This window comes from Crassostrea angulata, chromosome 4 (genome assembly GCF_025612915.1).
Source record: "Crassostrea angulata isolate pt1a10 chromosome 4, ASM2561291v2, whole genome shotgun sequence".
Taxonomy (NCBI): domain Eukaryota; kingdom Metazoa; phylum Mollusca; class Bivalvia; order Ostreida; family Ostreidae; genus Magallana; species Magallana angulata.
In genome coordinates, this window is record NC_069114.1 from 45143228 (window position 1) to 45169115 (window position 25888).

The window sequence follows — 25888 nt, forward strand, 5'->3', positions numbered from 1 at the left end:
TCAACCTTCACCTTGTAAAAGTGACTAAAGCATTAAAAAGATGCAAGATTAGCAATAATTATTTATGTTTGAAGGGTCTGACGATATGTTACTATTTTTCATTTTTGTGCTATACGTGTGTGCCGTATTTGATGTATCAAAAATGACGTTGTTTAACATATGTCTGATTTATGGAATAAGGAATCCATCTTTGAGTATTATAGGGTGATCTTACATAGGGTTTTAGTGATCAAATTCAGAAAAGCATTTCTGATAGATTTGGCTTTCTGATAGATTTAATCACGCCCAACCCTATATGATCACCTGATAATATTTTTAAAAATATTCCTTATTACTTATATTAATTTTCAGATAATGTTTAATTTAAAATATTATACTGACATTTTTTTACGTTATTTTCATTTCGAATAATTACCGAGTATGCGCTCCAACCGCGTCATTGATGAGCCGTATTGCACTAACAAAAGTAATTCATAGTGTTATCACAGTCAAAGACACTGCAAAATGTAAATACACTCTTTTTAAATGTCATTGTAATATAAGTGTCTGTTTGATATTCTGAATGTCATTATGCTATAAATATTTGTGTATGATACATTAAATTTCATTGGGCTGTAAAAAAGAAAGTAACAGACAAAAATGGTAATTCATTTAATAAATAAATTTGGAAAAAATTCCAGGTTTGACTAGATTTTTCTGCATAAAAAATTACATATTTAAAATATTACATAATACTGAAAACTTACACACTACACACACTGATATTCATGTAGGTCAAAAGTGTATTTGCAATTACAAAACTATAATCTTATGGTAATAATTAACAAAACATGGCAACAACAGGAAGGTGATCAGATGCTGCCTTCGACCTGAAGAAAAAAATTAAAGTCCATCAACAACCCATCAATACAATGTTTTGTTATTTTGTATCAAAGTACAAGTTTTACAGCATAATAAAATTTATCAAAAATTTCAAAGTTCAAAATCATGATGTTTGACAGTGTTTATAGATATGGTATTAAATGTTTTATACAAAATAATATAGTCCCAGTACCCTTTTCCTTTTGACTGGATAATTCTTATGTCTTTGATTTGCAGATTACCAGGAAAATTCCGCCAAAAGATTAAGTCAATCTATAAAAGAAAAGTTTTTGTTATACCGTTCATTTATTACTGTTTATACTATACAAAGCCAGTACATATGTATAACAAATATTCCCGTTTAAAAAGTACAAACCCTAAAGAACAGCTCTCACAAGCAATAATTTTGTTGAGAAATCAAATATAATCTTACTCAAATTCATTGTCATATTTTGATGAAAAAGAACTGATCTTGAGCAAAAGAAAACAATGCGTGCACACCAAATAGACACATGCACTTGTACTGTAGTAAGTATAAAACTAAGACTATGTGATCAGAAAAAGCAATTGATAGAGATTTCTGACTGAAAAAGAGTTATCGATTCTATCATACCCTTTTGACCAAGTCTCCTGAGACACAGTCAAATGTGAAGCCAGGGGACAGGGGATAAACATTGGTCCAGAGGTCAGATACACCACAGGTTCTTTCTCCTTTCAGGGGAACCTCACCCCGCAAAAATCTGTAAGTATAAATTGTGATGATAAAGAAAATATCTATTTCACTTTAATTCTAATTGTTTCTTACTTTATGGACTTGCAAATTGTGGGAAGTATAATTTAGCTTTTAATTGATTTAAGACAAATGATTCAGCTAAAAAGAAGTAATGCCCTGAAGTGATAATGGTAAATAATGATGTGGGAAATGGTACTTTAACTTGTTCATGTCAAAGCACTTAATTAACAGAATGTGAATGACTGAAATATCACAAAAAAATATACTGATACACAACTCCAGATATTTTTATACATAAATTAACATAAACAGCTATACACCTTTCTCTGACCATCTTCAGCAGTAATACCTTATTGCTTTTTCTTGGAGTTCTGCATTAAAGTCCCCCGTCAGGAGGACTGGGCCCCGCAACCCCTTGATGTACCTCCAGATCTGGACCACAGACTCCTCCCTCGCTTCATGACTCAGTGACAGATGGGTGGTCAAAATGTGAACCTGATTAATGTGTAACAAAATCAAATCAAATACCTGATCAGTTGAAGTGAAGGTTAAAGATCAAACTACATGTAGTTTTATATTTGTGTTGAAAAGCAAGGTTATATAGACCAATTAATGTGAAAATGCTTCTAACTTAGGCATTGCTTTAAGGAGAATGTATGGCAATCTTGTACACATGTGGACCAAAATGTAAACATTTCTTGAAATTACTTATTTATACCAAAAACTGACTAAAACTGTTGTCAAAAAATTAAAAAAAATCTGATAAAATATTAAAGGGGTTCATTGCATGGTGTCTAATCCATGACCATCTGTTGCGAAAAAGGTTGAATCTTGCACATTGTATGTGTAATAAGCATACAAAACAACATGTAAAACCTATTATTTATTGTTTTTTTTTTTTTTTATCTTTGAACAAAATTTTTTAGCCGAAATCAGCCAGTTCAAGAAATATTTATGTTTAAATTTGGTCCTCAAATGATCAAGATGGCCACACATCCCCCTTAAAACAGACACCAAAAATCTATGGTTGGACAAACATGGGGTACTGAAAAAAACTTTTATTTGTGTCCAAGATTTTTTCGCAAGGTTTGTAAAAGCCTCTGATATATGTTTCATTCTGAAATGTTTCTGATATTTTCTAATGGTAATAAACATCTTGATTGTGAAAATTAGTAACCGCGAACAAGTTTTTCACTGGTTACTCAAAAAATAAAGTCATCACAAATAAAAGTTAGTTTACAGTATAAAAAATATAAACTTCACACTGAAGTGAATAAAAGTAGAAAGAAATTCTATAGCAATACTGTTGAATTTGTTAAGTGGACTTATAAGAAATTCACTCACCAGTCCATGTTCAGGGTGCAGGATCTGGACATGGAGACACACTCTTTGATTAACATCAGCACTGTTACTGCGGTTTCTAAAACCAATAACAAAGATATTATACAGACTTGCATGAATATACTTCATGTTATTCGATGAGGGTTCTAGACAGTTTAATACGGTAATTAAATCTAATCTTATAAATGATGCTGTAATTTATAATTTTGGAGAAAAGCCCATCCAAGAAACTAGTAAATAAAATATTTTATATTGTTACCTGAACAAAAGAAAGCTGTTGTATTTGATGACGGGGAATCTGGAGAACACTGCAACTCCTTCCTCTGTTTTCCCCTTGTACCGTATTTTCCCGACGACTCGTCGATGCGGACGACTCGTCGAATTGTCCATTTTTAGCCAAAATTTTAACAAAATCCTATGATACGTCGATCTCAGACCATACGTCGATCTTATCACTTCAAAATGGCCTATAAAACTGCAGTAACATTATCAGTGTATGATGCCACGATGTCACCGATATTGCTACCAATTATTATTAATGATTAACATTTAAACAATTACGCTTTATACTTATGCATCAAATTTTCAAATACCGGCAACTTCTACAAAGTCGCTTGCATTTTAAACAATTCCCGATATCGCAGGTCATGCAAAACTAAACTTACTTTGTCAGAAATATTTTATTCCCAAGCATTAAAATAAGTATCCACTCTGACTATCGCCAGTGTATTCGCCATTACGTAACTAGCCACCTGTTGACTCGGCGCGTGGTCAATGTTTGTTTAACAATTTCCGGTGTCATAGGCATGCACCTGTCTCGTGTCAGACTTCAAAGGGGGATCTCAAGTGAAGAAAGCTTAGGAATTACTATGATTTAATGAAACTTGTTTACTTTGTATCCAGTAATGCAGTTACACGCTATTGTTTTACATAGACACTGTTAGAAATAGATCGATCATTTGTACGACTTGATAATGACGATATACGACATACATACGTTTCCTAAAAAAATTATCTAACAATAATCAAAGAATTGGACAATAATTAATGAACTATAATCACTCTTATAAAGGTACTCTTTATATACACAGGGAGTGAAATTGCCGTAAAGATCTCAGCCTTAGGGCAAGATAATTAACACAACCGGTGTCAGCCTATTGATTGTATAAACAGTAGTATTGATAATTGCCGATTACGTATTTTAAGATTGAATTTGACCATTAAATATTTCTGATTTATACTTTCCACTAACAACTCTTTACAAATAAAATAATTAAATTTAAAAAAACATCCCCCGGACCTACTGCAATATTTTCTTCCATTCAAACTTGGTTTCAATTTTACTGCGCAATGTTATCTTCCTACTAGTGATACATAGAACCATGTGACGATGTGTTTATAAAAACGGAACGGTAAAACTTTTAATTGATTAAGGACAATGTAACATTTTTTAATAACTGTTGTTATTATTATGTATTTAAGTGTTGACAGATGAGTGAAAATGATAATTATTCAAGATGAACAGTGAATTCAATAACGTAATTTTCAATCACACAGCCAACTCAAGATGATTAAAACCAAGATTTTTAATGCTATTTTAAAAAACTTTCTGACATCGAGCCTACGACAAGTCGAACAAGACGATAAGTCGGGTGCTCTGCTTCAGAGGAAAAAAATACCGACTAATCGTCGGAAAAATACGGTACACACTGTTGATGTCTAGTTGAGCTGGTGCATACACAAACTACAACATGGTCAACATTAGTTAGACCCCAACAACTCATGATTTTGTACTTAAACTGACATAACAATTACAAATCAAATCAAGACAAGTCAAACAGTCCTTCATAAAGCTTCTCAAATATACAATGAACGAACATTGTTTCTTACAGGCGGAATAAGCATTTTCTTAAGCACAGAAAATTTATAAAAGTGAAATTATTATTTTCAGAAAAAAATGTCAATAGGTACTTAAGAGGTAGATTATAATTTAGGGCTGATTAAGGAATTCAAAACATTCTTAATTATTTTGGCCTCAACACTAGATATACAAGGATTCAAGTCCTTCCACCCCTACCTGAGGATTATTCATCAATCTAATTTCTCATAAACTCTTAAGAAAAGGTATTCTGCCAACTTCTACAACTACATACTATACTGTACTTAAAGGAATAGGTTTGAAATTACATGTACTTTGAAGAGCCAAACACATTTAACACATCAGGGTTCAATTCAGTCACTTTAATGAATCTCTTCCACCTCTCATAAACAGAAATCTTTACCTGGTAACTTTTCAATATGTCTGAGAGGTGTTTCATCTGGCTTGGTCCTAAATTACCTCCCTTGAAATGCTCATATCGTACTTCTTGAAATGTGATGATATCTGGAAGTTCATCCAACAAGACCTACAACAATGATTTCATTTAGGAAAAAAACCAGATTGAGCTTTATGCAAAGTGACTGTCAACTGATCATGAACTATTAGCAATGTGTTATTTTTAATTTACCTTTTCAAGAAGTTTAAATCTAGCAGGATATTGTTTATCATCTTTTGTAAAAGTGTTTGTATTCCAAATATTGTATGTCATGACACTGATTGAACTTGTACAGTTCACTCTGCAGGACTTGCTGTGTAGGGACAACAACATATCTGATGGAATCCATGTCTCTCTGCACCAAGGTTCTTCTATCTGTTGTTTAGTTTCACTGTCAGCATATTTAGAATCCAGGGAGACATTAAAGCTGTCAATCTTCATGACTCTCACATAAGTATGGGAATATACATGATGTGTACCCATAGGATATGTCGCTATGGTAAAATTGTGAATGCTGGCATTTCCTCCACAGCTCCATTGAAAAGAAAATGTGTGGAGTTTTCCAAAGTTGAAAGCTTGCAGTGTGCCAGAGTTATTGACTATGTAAGGAACCTCCTCATTGTATGTGAAATACAGAGTCTGTAAGACAATTATAAAATTAATCAATCAATAATCAATATTACCAGGTAAACAGAGAATTTATTAACAACATACATTTGTACCATATACCTTGTATCTCGTCTATATTTTTTTGTCAAGGATCTATGTAAAACAAAATATAGGATTTTTTTTTTCAAAACTTGGAAACTCCCCCAAAAAAGATATTCAATTATATTAATTTCAATCTTAAAATGCTTATCCAACTTGTCTAGTTTGTTAATAAAAAATCTGTTATGATCATTTCCTATCAATTGTGAATCAAATACAAATTAAATTACTTGCCAGTTTTCTTATTGTGGAAACTCTTTTAAATTCTTTCTCTGATATTTCACATAAGTTATATCTTCTTCTCGCAAAGGACACTGCAAACTACAAAGGAACAAATTTATACTGGTATAAAAGCACATCTAAAAGAAAAACATACAAAATAAAACAATTTCTAGATTTTCTGTTCCACTACAAACTTTGTGAGCTGTACCTACGGTATTAATAAAAAACATTATCAAACTAACTTTTAATTGCAGCAGCTCCTGCGCTCATAATGAATGTAGGTAAACATAGGGAGGTTATAAACAGGCAAATGATATTTTACTTGATTGATACCATTACCTGAAAATTTACAAGCTTTAAAGTTGATATCTTAAAAACTACTTTTTGTTGAATTTAATTCATATATATGGAAAGTTTCAAATCTAAGAGTTTAACTCACTTGAATTATATGTTTGTTCTCATCAGCTGAGTCTTCTGATTCGTCTAGAGGTAAAACTCCACCATACAGTATCTTTGTATAATCTGTAATTAATAGGAGGTTTTTTCTAAAACTATTATTATTTACGTGTTTATATCTTGAATTAATCTCAGTGAGATTCGTCAGTCAAAATTTTCCAGTCTCCAAAGAGATGCCTGTCAAAATTTTCAGTTTCGACGAATCTTGCCGAAATTAAACAGGTTGGGAACAATAACCCAAATGGGATATAACAGCCCGTTTGGGATATATTAGCCCAAATGGGATATAAATTTAAAGTGCAAAAATGAAATAAAAATGTTTGATTTTGAAATTTTTTATATAAATCTGCATTAATGTGTATCAAATGTAACAACTTTTGGTTAAGAAGTTTTTCTTTATGTCTATAGTTTGTAAGATTGATCCCCAAGAAGTTTTGGATATAGTGAGGGATCAATCCCCTGAATGGTATGGTTACAGAAAAAGTTGTTTACCAAAAGTTGTTGGATTTTATCTATTCTAATGAGGGTTTATATAAAAAATTTCAAAATCAAATTTATTCATTTTTTGCGTTTTAAATTTATATCCCATTTGGGCTATTATATCCAAAACGGGCTATTATATCCCATTTGGGCGATTGGTCCCAACCTGTTAAACGAATCTTGCTGAGATTAATCTTTGATCTGTGTAACAATTCTGGCTTTAGTAACAGTGAATTCAGAAATGAGAATTAATTAAGGCATTAGAATGGATATTCACTACAGGAAAAAAAAATCAATCAAACAGCCATAATAAAAGTTGGATATTAATACCCCAGATGGACTGAACTATATCCCTGAGTACCCAAACTCTGTCGCCATAAGCAGAAAACCTCCTGCATTTCTCTGTAAATTATTTTTTGTGGTTTTTATCATTTGCAATCACTGAATATAATCTGAAACAATATAATTTATAAAATTATTAACAAAAATATTTTTATTTTTATTCAAATAAGCTCTCTGAATACGACGTTTATCACACGTGCTTATTATATCTTATGAACCTAACTCCGTCACCCACATGCTCTATGATAATGCAGGGAATGAAGACACATTAACAATTTAGTTAAAACTCCATTTGTATCTAGGCCAAGTTATAATATGTAAAAATGGTGCATACAATTTAAATTGTATTTAATTTCATCGAAATGAAATGCTCGCCAGAATAAAAAATGGGTCCATGTAACAACAATCACAAAGGTCTTTTCAGAATGTATGGATGCCGTTTGATTTATGTCCTTACATATTTCAAATATTTTATATCATAAAAATAATATATTACTAATATTATTTATTTATTACATTTTTAGAAATGTAGTATATTCTAAATAGCGATATACCGGAGATATCTATACCCTGTATAAGGCAAATATATCTGCATGAGCAATGTGACATTATCATCAAGAGAAGTGCATAAAGGCTATTGCGGACTGAAAAAATGTATTAATTACAATGTATTACATGTGAAATGTTTCATCTTGACCTCTATAAAAATGGCTGACCACCGTAAATGGTCGAATGGGCCCGTATGTCAGAAAATATCGATATTTTAGTGCACCCGTGAAAAAGTTTTAGCTGATTTCACACAATTAATGGTGTATAAAATGAACAAGGTTTAATTCTGTTATTTTTTTTACAGCGTCTTAAATTTAACCGTTGCAAATTGTTGACATTTGATTAAAGATTTTTGACAAGTAAAAAATGACGTCATCATCGTACTTGATTTCACACGGCGAGGAGTTTCCCAAAAGTGACGGAGTTAGGGGACTATGCGATACGTTATAAAAACACGACAGACCAGATCAAATAAACTGTTGCGTCTACCTGGTTCTCCAACTATGGTTATAGCTTTACTGAAACATAAAATAATCGTAGCAGCAACAAAAATCCGTAACATGTAGCATTTAGCAGTATAAAGAGTAGAGTAACAGCAATTTAACAAAATGAAAGTAGGCCCCAAACAACAATAAATGAAATATAATCCGCTCGATTTAATTTTTTAATTTAGTCAACATTTTTATATATATTTGTATAGACAAAAATAAATAGAAAATAAAACCAATCTCAGCAATCATTGTAACCCTAACCCATGTATTCTATTTTACCTTATGGGTATAAGGGACTGGAACTCTTATTAAAAAGAAAACAGGAAAAGCACACACCTGCTTGGTTCTCATGGAATTTACGACGCTTCAGTTTTGTGGTTTCTCTTAGTGCAGGTTAGTGCCATAACGTTCATACCAGATATTGACACATATGGTTTTAGATGTAATTCAGACAAGTTTTCTCTGATTTTTCACAAATTTTCAATGAATTTGCAAAAATCTTATATTTTTAAACTTTCGAATTGTCTCAGTTTAGAATGACCAAAGGTGAGATGTTACAATTCCTCCATATGTTCGAATGATTATTTTGTAATATGTTAATTCAGATGATTGGAATTATATTTTAGAAATGCCGACAGCAGAGAATGGACTTGCTTGTGGTAGAAGAAATTTTACAAAGAGCAATTCAAAATAACCACGAAACAATCAATCTAAGCCACAGAAACATTGGTGTCTTGTCCAATAGCTTCCAAAAGCTTAAAAATGTCAAACGTTTGTTACTTAATGATAACCAGATAATGATGCCCCCATCTGAGTTAACAGATCTAGTCAAACTGGAGGAACTTGTTCTTGACAACAATAAATTGACATTGCTACCAACAGGACTGTGCAAACTTACTAATCTGACTTACCTAAATGTGTCTCATAATCCACTGAGTGTTCTGTCAGATGAAATTTGTCAGTTAAGTAGTCTACATCAGCTATGGCTTGTGGATTGCCAAATAGTAAATTTGCCACCAAATATTGGGAACTTAAAATATCTGAGGAAATTGAGTGTGCGGGAAAACTATCTGGAGTCGCTCCCACCCAGCTTCGTGGAACTAGAAAATTTATCTTGGCTGTGCTTATCCGAAAATACAATTAGAAACTTACCAAAAAAGTTCTACAAATTGACCAGTTTGACTCATTTAAATTTAAATCAGAATCAGATAAGTGAAGTACCAGACTCAGTGTCTGAACTCCCCCACCTGACATGTCTGCTGATGAAGAGTAACTTTATTAAGGAAGTTAAAGATGACACAATACTGGCATTATCAAAACTCACAAAATTTGATCTCAGAGACAATGAAATCCAGGAAAAACCATCACATTGGAAGGTAATTTTTATCATTTTACTTTCTTAAATTAAGGAATGACGTGTATAAATTTGTACTATAAAAAGCAATCACCTTTATTATGTTGTGACTTTTTTCTCATCTGCATTAACTCCTTGTAAATTAATCTCTATGAACTATATGATTGACAGGGCCTGGATTATATTATGATTGGGCACAGTGGGTTGAATGGTATTCAGAGCAATGATGACCTTACAAGCGGTCAAGATGAAATTGAAAATGAGTGTTCAGATGAAGAAGAGGAAACTGAAGAAATTGACGACTCTTAGAAATCCATCATTGATAGTTTTGTGAAGTGCATGGATTGTTTTCTGGTAATATTTCTCAATGGACACATTTGAAAATGTGTATTTGTGATAGTGGCTCCTGCTTTGTATTAATATGCATACCTATTAATTAATGTATGGACTGTGACTACAAATTATAAGCATGGTTCTATATAACAGATTATTTCTTCTGAATACAGAATTTATTTTTAAAAGCATTTTAAGTCTTCATTTATACAAAATAACAAACTGAGCTGGACAGGAGTCAAGTGACATACAGTTGATCAAAAAGCAATATCCAACTTGATGATGTGGTAAAATCTTAGTACCCATAGTTTATAGTATACAGACATGTAGATATCTATTCATTTCAAATCATATCATTAACAGTTTGATCATTTCATGGCATTATGCTGCTAAACCTATTTTATTTAAATCTTTTCAAAAGTAACACAAAGACCTTGGTACCATTTTTTTTTAAACTGGCTTATTCATGAGGAAACTTCACAGAGATAATCAATATACATTAACAAGGTCATCAGAAAAGCTTTTTCTAACTCAAATAATACAACAAGAGGCCCATGGGCCACATTGCTCACCTGAGCAACAATAGACATTATAAAATCAGCTTTACGGAGTACCGGTAATATACCCAAAAAAGTCCATTCTAACAGATCCTGTATATAAAAAATTCAATTTTTTCCCTGGATATTCTGTTTGTCATTGATCCCTTTTTGTCACAGTATAGTCATTTCATATATTGAGCATTACAGTTCTCAAGAAGATCTAAATCAAATGGATTACAAGGGCACCGCTAAGCGGAGCATCCCCTCGCGACATGAGTTATTGTGTGTAGGGATGCATTATTTAGCAATATATAGTTATGTTAATGAGAAGACCACATTCTACTAACCCTCCATTACTGCAAAAACTACATTTTCTTTACCTGTACTAGATCTAAATCCAATTTCACTTTGGTTTCAAAGAAGTGAAGCGGAAGATAACTCTTACTCAGAAATTTCGATTGATAACTCGTATACAAAATTGATTATGACATTGATTTAATGAAATTATAATTTGTAATAGAATTAATGGTTTGGAAGGCACATGCATTTTTTATTTGTTATTTTACAGAAGTGTGCAATCTATGATAAATATTTTTAGTTTTAAACGAATTTTGTTATAATGTATGCCCCCCCCCCTCCTTTACAATGGTGTAATTTTATCTAATTTTTGCATTAAAATTTGACCAATTAATATGACATTGCATTTGTTTTAATCTTTTACAATGAGGCATATTTGTGCAAAGGTTGAGGAAATTCTATTGGAAGGTTTTTTATTAATTTACTAGAAAATTGAAATGGAGTGCACACACACACATACACACACACACACACACATACGAACACACACACGCATGGTAGCGATGCTATATCCCCTTCGCAACAAGTTGCGCGAGGGGATAATAAACCTACATCAAACTTGTGAAACCCAAGAATTGTCCAGAGGCCAAAGTCTAAACAAATTTAAAGAATCAAAAATATGTCAAAATGCTTGCATATAAGTTGAACCATATATTATAACATTTGAATTTTGGTGAATTTAAACTGTTTTCTTTTGTAAAATTGGACCCCCACCCCATGTGGCTCCATCCTACTTCTGAAAAATATGATTTTGACAAATTTTAATCTACACTATTAAAGGTTGCTTTCACTAATGTTGCACCTTTTCTAAGAAAATGTTTTTTTATAGAAAAAGATTTTTTCTCAATATATTCCTTTGTCCCCATTGTGCCCCTACCCAGGGGTCATAATTTGACCAAACTTGAATCTACCCTACCTGATGATACTTCACACAAGTTACAGCTTTTCTGACCAGTCGTGCTCTGAGTAGAAGATTTAAAATAAAATTTCTTTTTATATTCCTATGTAAAAATTTGACCCCCTGAGCTTTGGCTCAGGTGAGCTAAAAATGATAACATAAATGAAAATTCTTAAAGATGATGATTATGGTTAAATAACTTTAATGACACTGAAAGATTAAAAAGATTCACAAGAAGTCAGACATCTGTCTTTGAAATAGGAATGTCTATCTAGCATTGGATCATGTCCTTTCTTCTGAAAAAAAGAGGTCAACTTGACAGCATCTTTGTCTTCTTCTTCATCATCATCCCTAAAAGATAAATTTTCAGAAGAATTTATACACAGTTAATTTCGATGTATAATGAGTATCAACAGTAATTTTGATATATTACATGAGTTTTAACATTTATTCAAATACCGTATATAACATGAGTTTTAACACAAGCTTTCATTGTCTTGGAGTAAAAAACAAACGACAATTTTTACATGTCGTGTAATCACACTTACCATTGAACATCAACAGCACTTTTCTGTAGCATCACGGACGCTGTGGACCAACCAAACCTGACAAACTGAGGGAAACCAAACACCTTGTCCATACTGTCTGACAAAAACCTCTTTGTCTTGGGGTCTAATAGGAAAAAAACATTTTCTGAAGTTAAAAATCTTTGGTGATAGAGAAAATTGTTAATGCCTCATTATCAGTATTTCTTTTTCTTCCTTTACAACAATGAATCTCCATTGTGTTCTAAGTGAAGGCTGTTTGTTCAAGCTAACCTCCAGGGTATCCACTTCCATATCCATCCTCATGCACAGTTATCTTCTCCTGAAACTGCCATTTTGACAGAGCCCTGTCCCTACAAACCTGTGAAGTAGACAATAAATCTACCCAGTACTGTGCTTCAATTTGCATCAGTGTAAATAAAACCATTTTATCAAGACCTTGGACTTATGGTATCTTTTTCTTGCATCAAAACAACATAAAAATGATGCTGGTTTTAAGTAAAACATACACTAATTGCGTAGTCTTAGCTCAAAAGCCGGACAAATCTTGTTGATTTCAAAGAGCCATGGTTAAGTGGCCTTCAGTGAAATAGACAGACCTATGTCACATTGCTGTTTGACACAACTATCCAGAGTCCAAGCTCTTGTTAAAATAGTTCCAAAATGGTTATTATTTCCACTAGTTGATCATCTTTGCTAGCAAAGAATTTAAGACCACCCTCTTCCTCCATGGATGTGTAGAGAAGTAGATCTGTTCTTGCCATTGTATTGTAGTATAAAGTACATCACAATGGAATTTATTTCTGGTTACATAATAATATAACACGAATGACATGTGTCAGCAGTATTTACAAAAATCTGTTAGAGAATGAAATACACATAATGTATTTTGTGTTGTGACTCAAATATGTACATTAAATTAATACTCTACAATAACTGATAAGTAAATTTAATATAACATCAACTAAATGCATCAACCATTTCAGATTGCATGACATTAATTGGACAAATAATTCACAATGACCTCAATACAAGCATCTATACAAGTACCATCTGTCACAAATAATATAAGACCTATTAGTACTATTTAAGAGAAATCTTTGTGTATGTACACAGTACACATACCTTTGCACATATACTGGCAGCACTAACAATGGGATACAGGGAATCAGCTTTCTTGGCTACAGTGATCTGGATATTGGGAAAAAGGTTCCTTAGTTTGGCTTGGTATTTCTCTGGGTCTCCTACTGTATCAACATAAACCTCTGCTATGTTGGCACCAAGCTCCAAGGCCCGCTGCACCAGACGTATTGCACAGTCATGCGATATTGCATTCAGGTTGTATTTTGATCTGAATCAAAATTATTTATTCTAAACTTACGAACACATACCAAGCTTACATAATATTAATGGTAAATAGATTGTCACTTTATTTTTGACATGAGTATGTAAAATTTAATATTATGTAAAATATTCAACTGCTACACAAATATTGTACTATACTGTCGTGGACAAAAGCATTAACATAAGAAGTTCAGGCTTCAGGATCATGAAGGAATATTAGACTAAGTCAAAATTTCAGGCAACCATAATATTATTGTTCATCATAAAATATCGATTAAAATTTGTAATTGACAAATCTATATCAAGACAATGTTAGTAGCATTTTAATTTTGTCAGTGATTTCAATCTAGAGGCGTTAAGACAGTGTACAATTTTTGACTTAAGTCTAAGATTGCTTCATGATCCTGAAGCCAGATATCTTGTACCTGCTTAACATTCCATTAGAGATAAAAGTTGGGGATAATAATTCCACAATCCAAGCCATCATGTCCGAAGCTGCACATATTCTTTCAAATATGCCTTCTCTCTCTTCTTCAGTCAATGTTTTTGAATCTGACAAAAAAGAATGACAAATGATAGCAATGCCCAAAATATTGCAACATGAGCAAACTAATGGAACATCTGTCAATTAAATTCAATAATAAAATTTATTATAACTTATAAACTTATTAAGGTCCTTCTCAATCACTGTTAATGAAATGATAATTAAAAGTCATTAATTTTAATTTTTAAAAACCAATATTTTATGGTTAAAATGTTTGCAGTGGATGCATATCTTAATACAGCTGTTATATTATTACACCATTTTACATGTATTAGGTACACATACCAGCAAATCCCATTTCTCCAAATTTTTCACGAAGTGACAGTGGACTAAAACAAATTCCATAGACCATAGGACCTGTCAAAATATCACAATCAATACACTCAAATCATGGTACTACATAGTCATATTGTACATCGTCTTGGGTATTTTGAGAATCTCAGAAAGAGGAAATTCGAGACACGAGCTCGGACTGACCTAGAACCGGTCCCCTGCCCGCCTCGTCGATTCCCAGCCAGCACGGTTCTGTTTTTATACAGTCGGGTATTGTTGATTCTATAACACAATTCTTCATGTTGTCGGATTCAAACTCCGACATTTCCATCTTGATTTGTTGATATGATAGTTTATCTGACTTCGCGACTCTAAATTTTCCCGCAATTTTCTTATTGGAGAGTCTAAAGTAGGAAAGATAACTCTCTCTCTCTCTCTCTCAACAAAACAAGACCATTCATTCAAACACTAGATGTCAAATGCTAGTGATTTTCATATTTTGATTTTTAAATGAAATCTGTAATCGGTTAAAAATATATCTATAGAAAGAAAATTTTACTTTTATTTGTTTTGTAGTGTTGTAGTGTTGCGAGTATATCGGAGCAGAGACAGAAATAACACATAAATAACATAACGTTACAACGTTAATTTTGTATGAAATATGAAAACAAAACATTAATATTGTACATGTAGTATACACAATTAATATTTGTAGGTATTTGTTTGTTCCGGCGGAAGGGGCGGATTCGGGGATATTTTTTATGTACATTAAGCAGTTACGATTATGGCTCAAGCGCGGATCCAGATTTTTTGGGAGGGGATCCAAGGGAAGTTGCGGGGGGGGGGGCAGTTACTATGTTAATTTAGAAAATTTGAATTTTCCTGAAAGGGGGGGGGGGGGTCGACCCTTTACACCACGCATGTAGCTACTAGCCTACTAGATATCCCTGTTCTCCTTTTTATACACATGAAGATCAGATCGTCGGTGTTCTGAAAAATTTTTTGTTTTCGATTGCGCATTCAAACAATTTCTTTGTTAAAGTTTTTTGAGTGTGGTTAGTTTTTGGGTTTTTTTAGGGGGGGGTTGGGGGGAGTGTATGTTTTATAGGAGTGCGCTTTGAGGTGAATGCTGAGAACAGCATCAAACAAGACAGGCTCAAACATGATTATCCGCACTGACTGATCAGCCCCATGGACTGAGTAGCCTCTCCAGAAATTTGTCTGAACAACTCCTGTCAAGTGTATGTCGTAATCAGACTGGTCCACTTGTCAGTGCACGAGTACTCACCTCCTGGCAGGCATCACCAGAGAAGGCTCACCTTGTTCAACTGTTGAACTTCTTATACTGACATAAAAACAAACATATTTACACTATTCTGCCGTGATCACGTTATTTATACCCAAAATCGGAATACAGATAATGGGAAACCTGTTGTGACCTCTAAACCGCTAAAACAGCTTTATATAAACCAAGAGCGACAAGACCGTATCCATCATCGTCAAACTGTACTAGATTAGGTGCAAGTGCATTTAAATTCGGTACTTCTAAGTATAAATATCAGAACCAATGTGTACCGTTTAATTTTAACCTTTTCTCTGGTTATAGGCAGTTAAATTCTACTATATATACCTGTACCAATAAAATTCACGCATAGGTATTCGTGTACAATATCCCATTGAGAGAGAGAGAGAGAGAGAGAGAGAGAGATCTAATGATCACGATGCATGTTAACTGTACGCAGGGTTATTTTCGCTCTGTGTAATTTTTGCCCTACTACAAGCAGTTTCGCCTAGTCTTAAATTCGCCCCGACACAGAGATAATCTGAGACATAAGAATTCGCCCAGTCTTAAATCCACCCACTATAATAACGAAGCCAAAAAGGCGAAAGTAAAAATAGGGGCGAATATTTCCATGTACACAATGTGTACTATGTATATTATGATCACACTACTGAAGCATGTATTGCACTCTGAAATATGTTCTGAATAAATTTAAGTATGCGTGCTCTTGCATGAACTTTAATAATGCGATACTCGTATGATACACATTCATAAAGAGGTAGCTGATTCTTTTAGTCAGTATAGATTCAGTGAATCGCAGAAGTAGTATATTAGAAACTATTAATGCTTCAATTAACTTCATTGGAAAAATCACGGTGCAAACACTGTCTAAATTCAGTAACAATTTGAGAAAACCCAAACCTGATAAATTGATCGGTCATTGTTCAGTCGACTGATGGTTGATTCAGGGATTTTTACGACGAAAATACATATTTTTTAAAATAAAACTTAATTATTTTATTTAATCTGGTAATAATGTCATCTTTTTTCTTTTCTTTTTTTTGCAAACTGCATGTAAATAAAGATTTATCATCGTTTCACAATTGTTTTCATTAGAGTAGCACATATACCGGTAGAGCCGGGGTAATGTCTTTTCAAGTCGTCTAAGACGGATCATAAGTAAAATATCAATGTACATAAACAGATTTTTTTTTCTCAGGTGTTCCAAAGATTCGCAAATAGAAACCAAGACAGTGTCGTATCAGAAAAAAGATATTGGTTGAATCAGTGCTGACCTGAATGGATAAGAAATACAAATAAACAAGATCAGACTACATTCATACACTTATGTCATCGTTCGACTTTAAAAAAGGAGGTCAACGGCTTTATAAGCAAAGAGTAGTGTACGACTGTGCACGCGGTTAAATGCTTCCTTCTGCATATGTGAATAACACACGGGGCAGGCGAAGCATGGATGGGGGAATTGTTTTTGTCCTCGTTCTGCTGTGTCTCTCTAGCGAGAACCCAGTGTCTGCGTCTCCTCAGGGTGCCCTGGAGAAACTGATAGAGTGGCATGGTAGCGGGGGATCCCTCTCCCAGGAGGAGTTTATCAGCCTGGGGAGAGGCGTACAGTCGGGACAGGCTGTCACAACGAACGGTGACCTCCTTGCAGGGAAGAATGGCTCGTGTGTGAGTACTTCAGCATTATGCGTAAAAAATTGTTTCCTTTTGCATGTGAATATAACTGTACAGTCTGTGATCGACTGATGTTGATCTTGATTTCAAGGGTAACTTAGCTTCAGGGTGTTCATGATATAAACCTAGATAATTCCTGTCAGTTTTTATCCTTGGATTAATGGATTTAATACGATGTAATTATATGAAGTCATTAGACAAGGTGCTGATGTCAGTATAACTATTTATCAGAACACGTGCATTGTGTTTATTTTCAGCCATGCCAAACGTACTCTCAGATTTTTGAGGAGGCGTCGACGGGAGGGGGCCGAATTAACGCGTCCACACTGTCCGCGGTCTGTCCCCAGCTGCTGTTGAAAATTCACTCAGAGGACTGTTGCCATGGCAACACCATAGTCCAAGAACACGCTGAGAAACCGCCCATTGGCCAAGGTACAGCGCGTAAAAAATATATGTAATACGATCAAAGAAATAGTTTGGGTGCAATGTAGGTCAAAAACTTGTTTTCATATGACTATATATAGGGTCTTAGGCCGTTTTTAATAAATAAGTGAAAAGACATTTAAAAATATATAGCGTGCGTAACAGAACATGGCGATGATACGTGTACAATATGCATATGTACAACTTTTATCCCTAAATATAGGAGCTTGGACTTTGGGTAGTTGGTGTCAGACAGCAATGTGACGTAGACCTGTGTATTTCATTAAAGGCCACTCAGCCATTGCTCTTTGAAACAAGATTTGTCTGGCTTTTGAGCTAAGACTACGCAATCGGTCACACGGGTGTATATTTCACTTGAAACCAACGTCATTTTTAACTTGTTTTGACGCAAGAAATAGATAGTAACGTTCTACTGAAAGTCAAAGGTCTTGTTAAAATGGCTCTAAGATCAATTTAAAATCTCTGGCTTATATAAACACAGATCAACGTTCTGCAAATTTTAGTCCAAAAAGTTCACAGGTGTCATGTGATAAAGAACATTAGAGACGTAGAAATCTGAAGTACTGTTGTACACATACAGAACCCAGTGTCCTTAACTCAGTAAAGACGTAGTAAAACCCTCAAGAATTGATTAGAAAACACTACATAGAACTCTACCTGCTCTGTGTCGTTATATACGGTGTGGTAAAGACATATTCAGCGACACAGATCTAGCTAACTAAGAAAATTCAATACTGCATCAAATTTTAAAGCCTTCTCTTGACCGCTTAATTTATATGATAACGTGCAAATCTGAAACAGGCAGTGAGAAAAAAAAATTAAAGGGAAATGTTTGTTTGATTGAAAGCAAATCTTTACAACTTCTGTATCCAAGGATCAAACCACCTGAGTATAAAGTTTCTCAAGTCTGAATTTAGTGTATGTATACTGACTTCTGATGTAATGTTACAAACAGAATTCTAATCACTATACCAACCCAAAATGGTGCTTATTAAAATCCGTAAATTAATTTTAATCACATTTTCTTGAAAAAATTAAAAACGAGGACGCATATATAATAAAAAAAAAAGATATATTGGAGTCTCTCTACACCCTGCATGTAACTTAATATATAATTTTTTCATCAGTGTGGTAAAAATAGTTTATAATTTCTAAGCTGCAGGTTTGTATCCCCCGGTCTGAAAAATGGGATGGACATGTTTGGACATGTCTGAAATGTTTTTTCAGACAGGGAGCTACAGACCTGCAGCTAATAATTTCCTAGCTCAGTTGATTGCAATAAATGTTTGAGAATCAAAATATCTCTAAAAACTAACTGATATATACATGAATATATATAAACATGGAAGAAATCTCACTTTGTAATAATAAGATTGTAGAAGAAAACAGTTCGTGCTGATTTGATATACGTACTTGAGTCTGGAGTGTTTGGGAACCTTGAAAAGACACTATTTGAAAATTAAGGAACTGTGTTTTTATCAAGACTCTTGAGTTCGATGTTTAGATTTATATAAACATCTTGAAAACTGACTTTTCAATTTTTTTGGACATATTTGAGGTTTTATATTCACTATATTTTATTCTTTCTACCATAAATTACATATTCTTCCATGTCCTCAAAATATTGTTTGTTGACATTGGAAACGAATTTCGATACGAACATTAAATTAGAAATTAAAAAAAAAAATGTAAAAGTTGCTTTTCATTTTTCACCTTTTTTTAGAGTAACAATGTGGGGATGCTAATTGAAAACAGAAAAACAACCTTTTTTATCTATGTTACAAAATATGTGAACAGAGGTTACTACACAGGATTATTACTTCTGTTTCGTTATCATCTCAAAAACATTTGCACTGCACAGCAACACGTGTCACTATTTACTGTAAATCTTTGTATCATTGTATGTATGTATAATATTCGAACACTCTTTCGGTCATCGAGCCACTGCCTGGAGTCCGCCTAGCTAGTATAGTACCTACTAGTCGTTTATTGCGCCGATGGCGCTCGGTTAACTAACATATTTCTCGGCTTTATTTTCAGCGTGGGGCTATGGTATTGGATTTGTCACTTTGGTTGTACTGATCTCAAACATCGGAGTCTTCTTGGGGCCGTGTATGAATACAAAGGCCTTCCGAAGAATCCTCATGTTCTGTGTCGCTTTAGCAGTTGGAACACTCGGATCTACCGGGTTTTTAGTACTCATTCCAGAGGTACACACCACGTGAACACATTAACATCTTGTTTTAACAAATGACTTATTCGTCTCTTGTTTAAAAGAAACTCCCAAACCTTTCATGAACATTGAACAAGCCAATAATTCATTTCAGTCTATGCATCTTACAGGAAAAGACGGACCGATTCCTGATTATAGCTGGAAAATGGCCACAGTCATTGGTGGGGCGTACTTCGTATTCGTGGCCGAGCGCCTTCTGAAGTTTGTCCTTGATAACCGCAAGGTTGATACCCGGCAGCTTCTAAAGCATCCAAACATGATTCGTTCACTATTCTTTTTGTTAAACGCGTTATTTTATACCGCCATTTTTAAAATGATTATACTATCTTATAATTTTATTTTTATAATCTTATAATTTTTATGTAAACAGAAAAAGAAATCCGACAATGATTCCGTGGAAGTGAGCGAAGAAAACAGCAAAGAACTTCTGGCAGTGAATTCAAACAACACCCACGGCCATACTCACTCGCACCTGCCTGTCGGCCAGGGGAAGGGCAGCAATGGAGACGTGGCCCCCGTGGCATGGATCTTGCTCATTGGGGACGCCATTCATAACTTTGTAGACGGGTTGTCCATCGGAGCAGCGTTCACAGAAAACACCTTTCTAGGGATTAGTGTGTCCCTGGCTGTGCTGTGTGAAGAACTTCCTCATGAATTAGGTTAGAGTTCTGCTTTAGTTCATCTTTGCTATAGCCAAGTGATTCTGTTGCGTACAACTTCTCTAAAGGTGAGGTAAATAGAATCACGTGGTCAGCGAAGATGTCCTTTTTAAATTGCCAAAATAAGCATCTTTTGGAGTTTATCTATAGCCCAAGCTTAATACATTAAAGTTCACCTTATTTCACCAAATGTTTCTTTTACACTTCAAACGTAGTTCGTGGTTTGAAAAAAAAAAACAGGACACAGAGTTCTATGCTCGTGTTTCGAACACTCTGTAATGAAGTGATAGGTTAAGGTTCGTTCATGATAACAAATAAACACATCAATGGAACTTAATATTATAAATGATAACATGCTATATGTTTTGTTTTACTATAGGAGACATAGCCATCCTCCTTCACGCCGGACTATCCATGAAGAGGGCGCTGTTTTATAACTTTATCGCGGCAGTTATCTGTTACATCGGCCTCGTTATAGGAATCATAGTAGGGGAGGCCACCAGTGCCAACCAGTGGATATTTGGACTGGCGGGCGGAATATTCGTATACATTGCATTAGCAGACATGGTTAGTTCAATGATTAGAAAGTATGTAAATTAATACGTACATCAGTACAGTATCTAAGATAGCGAATGGTGCTTGACTATCGGCTTCACACGGATAGAGACAGCGGATTCGTTAAACTTGAAAAACCAAAGATAACTAAATGCATATTGGAAACTTTGATTTAGACAAACCAGGATGTCTCATTTTTTTTTTGGGGGGGGGGGGGTATTTCTTATTTTATTTCAAAGGTAGATAATAATAAAAATTCACGTTTTACATTATCACGTTTTCGTGAGATGAACTGAATGAGTCTCGTCTCTTTATTCTACAGATTCCTGAAATGAAAGAACAATTAGCTGAGGCGGAGAGGAGCGGATCAGAAAATATGTTGCTAGTGTTCGTTATACAGAATTCGGGAATAGTGATTGGTTTCTTAATCATCCTATGTCTTGTCCAGTATGGGGGAGAAATTCAAGTCTGAATGGTGGAGAGAAAGAGAGAGAGAGAGAGAGAGAGAGAGAGAGAGAGAGAGAGAGAGAGAGAGAGAGAGAGAGAGAGAGAGAGACTGAGCCTGTATAGATATGCTCATAATTTTCATTTATTTTGACAATCATATACTTGTACGCTGTATTTTGTACTTATTGTGTTTTCAAAGTATTACCAGCATTTTTGTTATTTGAATATACATGTAATATATAATATAACATAACAGTACATATTTTATAAAAATAAATGTCGGAGCTTCGTGTTTCTCAGTTTTACTTGCAATTTAAGGAGATGGGAAAATATGTGCAGTTCATCACATACAATGTAAGTGTACTTTTTTTGACAAACCTTCAATTTCTTTGTTCTGGCTCGTCCAAAAACGAACGTTTTGCGGAAGCATCACAGGGAAGAAGAATCGATCAATGCATGCCGTGTTTAAATGAAATATGATAATTTATAAATGTGTGTTTAGTACATGTTTGATACATATCCTATAGATTCGTGTTCCTTTACCTACACTTAAATGTCTCTTTCTGTTTCCTGAATGCTGTTATTTATTTAATTTAAACATATTTTATTGAATAAATTCAAAAGGATTGGACAACAGACTGAATAAATTCAATAGGATTGGACAACAGACTGAATAAATTCAATAGGATTGGACAACAGACTGAATAAATTCAATAGGATTGGACAACAGATTGAATAAATTCAATAGGATTGGACAACAGACTGAATAAATTCAATAGGATTGGACAACAGACTGAATAAATTCAATAGGATTGGACAACAGACTGAATAAATTCAATAGAATTGGACAACAGACTGAATAAATTCAATAGGATTGGACAACAGACTGAATAAATTCAATGGGATTGGACAACAGACTGAATAAATTCAATAGGATTGGACAACAGACTGAATAGATTCAATAGGATTGGACAACAGACTGAATAGATTCAATAGGATTGGACAACAGACACAACCTACGTATATCCTCTCCTGTATTTTATTTCAATCCGTTCATGTCTTACTGATATGCTTTGTACTAAACAAGAAATCCTTCTCTGGAGGATTCATGATGTGTTGGTGGTAATTAATTTTTAGAGGGAATAACATTGACTCGTTTACGTTATTTACCTGATTCAAAAGAACTCTAGACGCATACATGTAGTTACTATTTGGTGTGTACATCTTCGTATTAAAAATCAAAAGATCTAGTCGCCACATTTGATATCTGTATGTAGATTATCTGCTGATGAAAACTTTTTACAACAATGTTCAGATAATATATATTAATCTTATTGAGGAAACTCTTAATCATGATCTCAAATTATTCTATAGATGAATGGTCAAAAAATGGTTGTGAAAATTTAATCCACAGAAAACCGAAGCTGTAATTTTCCATTTTTGAAAAATTTATATCATTTTCCTAATCTATTTTTTGAAAATTGTCAATTAGAATTTGTTACTGAACACAAACATCTTATACAGTTATCCTCAAACTTACGTTGGTCAGAATGTATTGATAACATTGCTTAAAAAGCTTACAAAAAAATTGGGGTTATTAAAAAAGTTTAAATCTTTAATGGATATTCTATCACAAATGCATGTATATTTTATTAGACCACAATTAGAATATGCTGCTGAACTTTGGGCTGGTTGCACAAAGATGGACACAGAAAAACTGGAAAGGGTTCAATTACATGCTGCAAGAATAGTAAGAGGCCTTACAAGTATAATCATTGCTTCAAGAAAATTAATTTATTTTGGAACAGGTTGAGAACCTTTGGAACATAGAAGAAATATAGCTAAATTGATAACTAATTAGTAACTATGTACAAAATGCACAATAACTTAGTATATTATACCTACTTATACATACTGTACAAAATATTCTGCCTGATACAAGAGGCAGTGTTTCAAGTTACACAAATAGGAACTCTCTTAATTATAGTCTTTTCCAAATTTTAGGTTAGAACTATTAAATAAAATCATTTATTCCTGACACTGTCAGAAGATGGAATGCCCCAGGTCTTAATACAAGGGAGGCGACCTCTATTAAAATATTATCAAAATTTTTATACAATGATTAAATCCTCGGAAATCTTGAAATCTTTCATTTGGAAAAAGATTTTTAACACAACTGTATTTTAAATTCTGATTTATTCCGCTGTAATTTAATAGACAGTCCAAATTGTTCATGTGGCTTTCTAGAAGATGCATATTATTAAATGCCTGTAAAAAGTATACGATATTGATAGCACGGAATTAGTGTGAACCATAGTTTATTATGAATACAACGTACAACATATGTATACAATGATACATAATTAGGCAAGGATTCGGAAACAAGTAAACGCTTATATTAATCCGTTTCCTTAAATATAATTTACAAATTATAAATCACTGAAGTGCCCAGGTTGGAATGCTTTACGGAATTCTTTAATGAATAAGCCATTGACATTACGTTATGTACACATTATATATAGATGCACATTTGCTATCAATGGGGATGATTCTTTGACAAATACACAAAATTCTGAAAATTTCAAGACGTACTATACAAATTTTCTTGAGTGAATGTGGTCGTTTCTCAAAAATATCTAAATTTATAATGTCGAATATCATATGTATGTAGTAGATTGTTTATTCATGTGTGTTTATATGTATTCATATATATTGATGGCAATATTTATAAAAGTCATTATTAGGAGAAGACTATCTAAGTTACTTTAGAACCTGTGTCTAATCCATTTGATTTAATCAATAATATATATATATATATATATATATATATATGTGTGTGTTCAATTCAATTCAATCAACATGCAACACCTAGCGTAGAATGATCTTGCACGTACTTTGCATCTGCAAGGGAAAGTAGAAGTTAATCAAACATTTTAAAATCGGAACATGGTTAAATCTGAATATTTCATGATTGATGTAGAGACAGTATTAATTGCACGCCTGTAAAAGCTTTCATCTGTTCATGTTGAGTCTTGTTTTTAAAAAATACATGCAAGTATTCCTCCACATGCTTCGAAAGTTGACTCAGCAATACATTTAACTAAAAATAAGACTATATACATACATGTATACATTTCCTTTGAAACCACGTCTTTCAAATGAATTTAAGAAATAAACTACTCGATCGATCTGTCAAATGAGAAACTCAGAAGGGAAAAAATTAAAATACGCGCGTGTAAGTTGATTGTTCTGTCGCAGCCAATGAAAGCATGAAAATTTTGTCACGTGACAAAGCCATCGTCCATATTGAACCAAAATAACATCAAATCGGAACTGTGAGAGTGTTAAATTTCTTATGTTTACTATTTCTTAATCATTTACCTACGGCATTGATTATGAAAAAGTTTATAAGACAGGATTGAAGGCTTAACTCTGTAAGTATAACACAGCAATCAGCATATTTATTTTGTTACAGTCGCCAACAGGTGCGTGGATCGGTTTAAAAATATTGTTTACTTTTTGAAATTAGACTGTCAGTAGCAAATTATGTATGATAATTTTAATTGAAAATTGTTCGTTATATTCGTTGAATAGAATGTGAAGAAGAAGAAAGAACTCTCTCACATGTTTATTCCTGGTACAATCTGGCCAACATGATCACATAACCACAGTTGGAATTTTCTCTGCTGTTGAAATGAATCCCTTCTTCTGTGCTATAATTCCATCATTGTATTTTTAAATCTAATGTTAGATAGTATGTGGAAAATAGCCAGTAGCACAATTATATGTGTATTTATATGTAGAATCAGATCTATAATGTTAAATGTATTGTACACCATATAATTATAGAACCAACTATGATTCATAGGCTATGAAGTCTGTCCTGTC

The 25888-nt window shown here is 33.5% G+C and overlaps 5 protein-coding genes across 7 annotated transcripts in view; 3 read left to right on the forward strand and 2 right to left on the reverse strand.

Annotated features, from left to right (window-relative positions):
• Nucleotides 1-638: 638 nt before the first annotated feature.
• On the reverse strand, nt 639-8651 carry LOC128181449 (uncharacterized). The gene is made up of 12 exons (XM_052849848.1): nt 8497-8651; nt 6620-6702; nt 6193-6279; nt 5443-5889; nt 5218-5340; nt 4638-4679; nt 3195-3271; nt 2939-3014; nt 1944-2089; nt 1475-1601; nt 1055-1134; nt 639-869 (listed from the first exon to the last, which is right to left on the reverse strand). The coding sequence occupies exons 1-12, from the start codon at nt 8567-8569 to the stop codon at nt 821-823; spliced, it is 1410 nt and encodes a 469-aa protein (XP_052705808.1). The 5' UTR covers nt 8570-8651; the 3' UTR covers nt 639-820.
• A 126-nt stretch (nt 8652-8777) lies between these two features.
• Nucleotides 8778-10376, forward strand: LOC128181450 (leucine-rich repeat protein SHOC-2-like). The gene is made up of 3 exons (XM_052849849.1): nt 8778-8891; nt 9125-9874; nt 10024-10376. The coding sequence occupies exons 2-3, from the start codon at nt 9143-9145 to the stop codon at nt 10159-10161; spliced, it is 870 nt and encodes a 289-aa protein (XP_052705809.1). The 5' UTR covers nt 8778-8891; nt 9125-9142; the 3' UTR covers nt 10162-10376.
• Nucleotides 10377-12164: 1788 nt separating this feature from the next.
• Nucleotides 12165-15081, reverse strand: LOC128181255 (ribonuclease H2 subunit A-like). Its single transcript, XM_052849590.1, has 7 exons — nt 14890-15081; nt 14698-14769; nt 14294-14420; nt 13650-13875; nt 12798-12885; nt 12528-12651; nt 12165-12330 (listed from the first exon to the last, which is right to left on the reverse strand). Exons 1-7 carry the CDS (start codon nt 15014-15016, stop codon nt 12198-12200), a joined length of 897 nt encoding a protein of 298 aa, XP_052705550.1. The 5' UTR covers nt 15017-15081; the 3' UTR covers nt 12165-12197.
• A 2236-nt stretch (nt 15082-17317) lies between these two features.
• LOC128182479 (metal cation symporter ZIP14-like) lies at nt 17318-22290 on the forward strand. The gene is made up of 7 exons (XM_052851115.1): nt 17318-17656; nt 17920-18094; nt 20147-20316; nt 20434-20562; nt 20710-20998; nt 21378-21565; nt 21876-22290. Exons 1-7 carry the CDS (start codon nt 17393-17395, stop codon nt 22023-22025), a joined length of 1365 nt encoding a protein of 454 aa, XP_052707075.1. The 5' UTR covers nt 17318-17392; the 3' UTR covers nt 22026-22290.
• Nucleotides 22291-25294: 3004 nt separating this feature from the next.
• Nucleotides 25295-25888, forward strand: part of LOC128182478 (regulator of G-protein signaling 12-like) — a 42646-nt gene continuing 42052 nt past the window's right edge. For all 3 annotated transcript variants that reach the window (XM_052851112.1, XM_052851113.1, XM_052851114.1), the window contains exon 1: nt 25295-25434. The gene's annotated coding sequence lies outside the window, so the exon portion shown is untranslated. The remainder of the gene's footprint in view (nt 25435-25888) is intronic.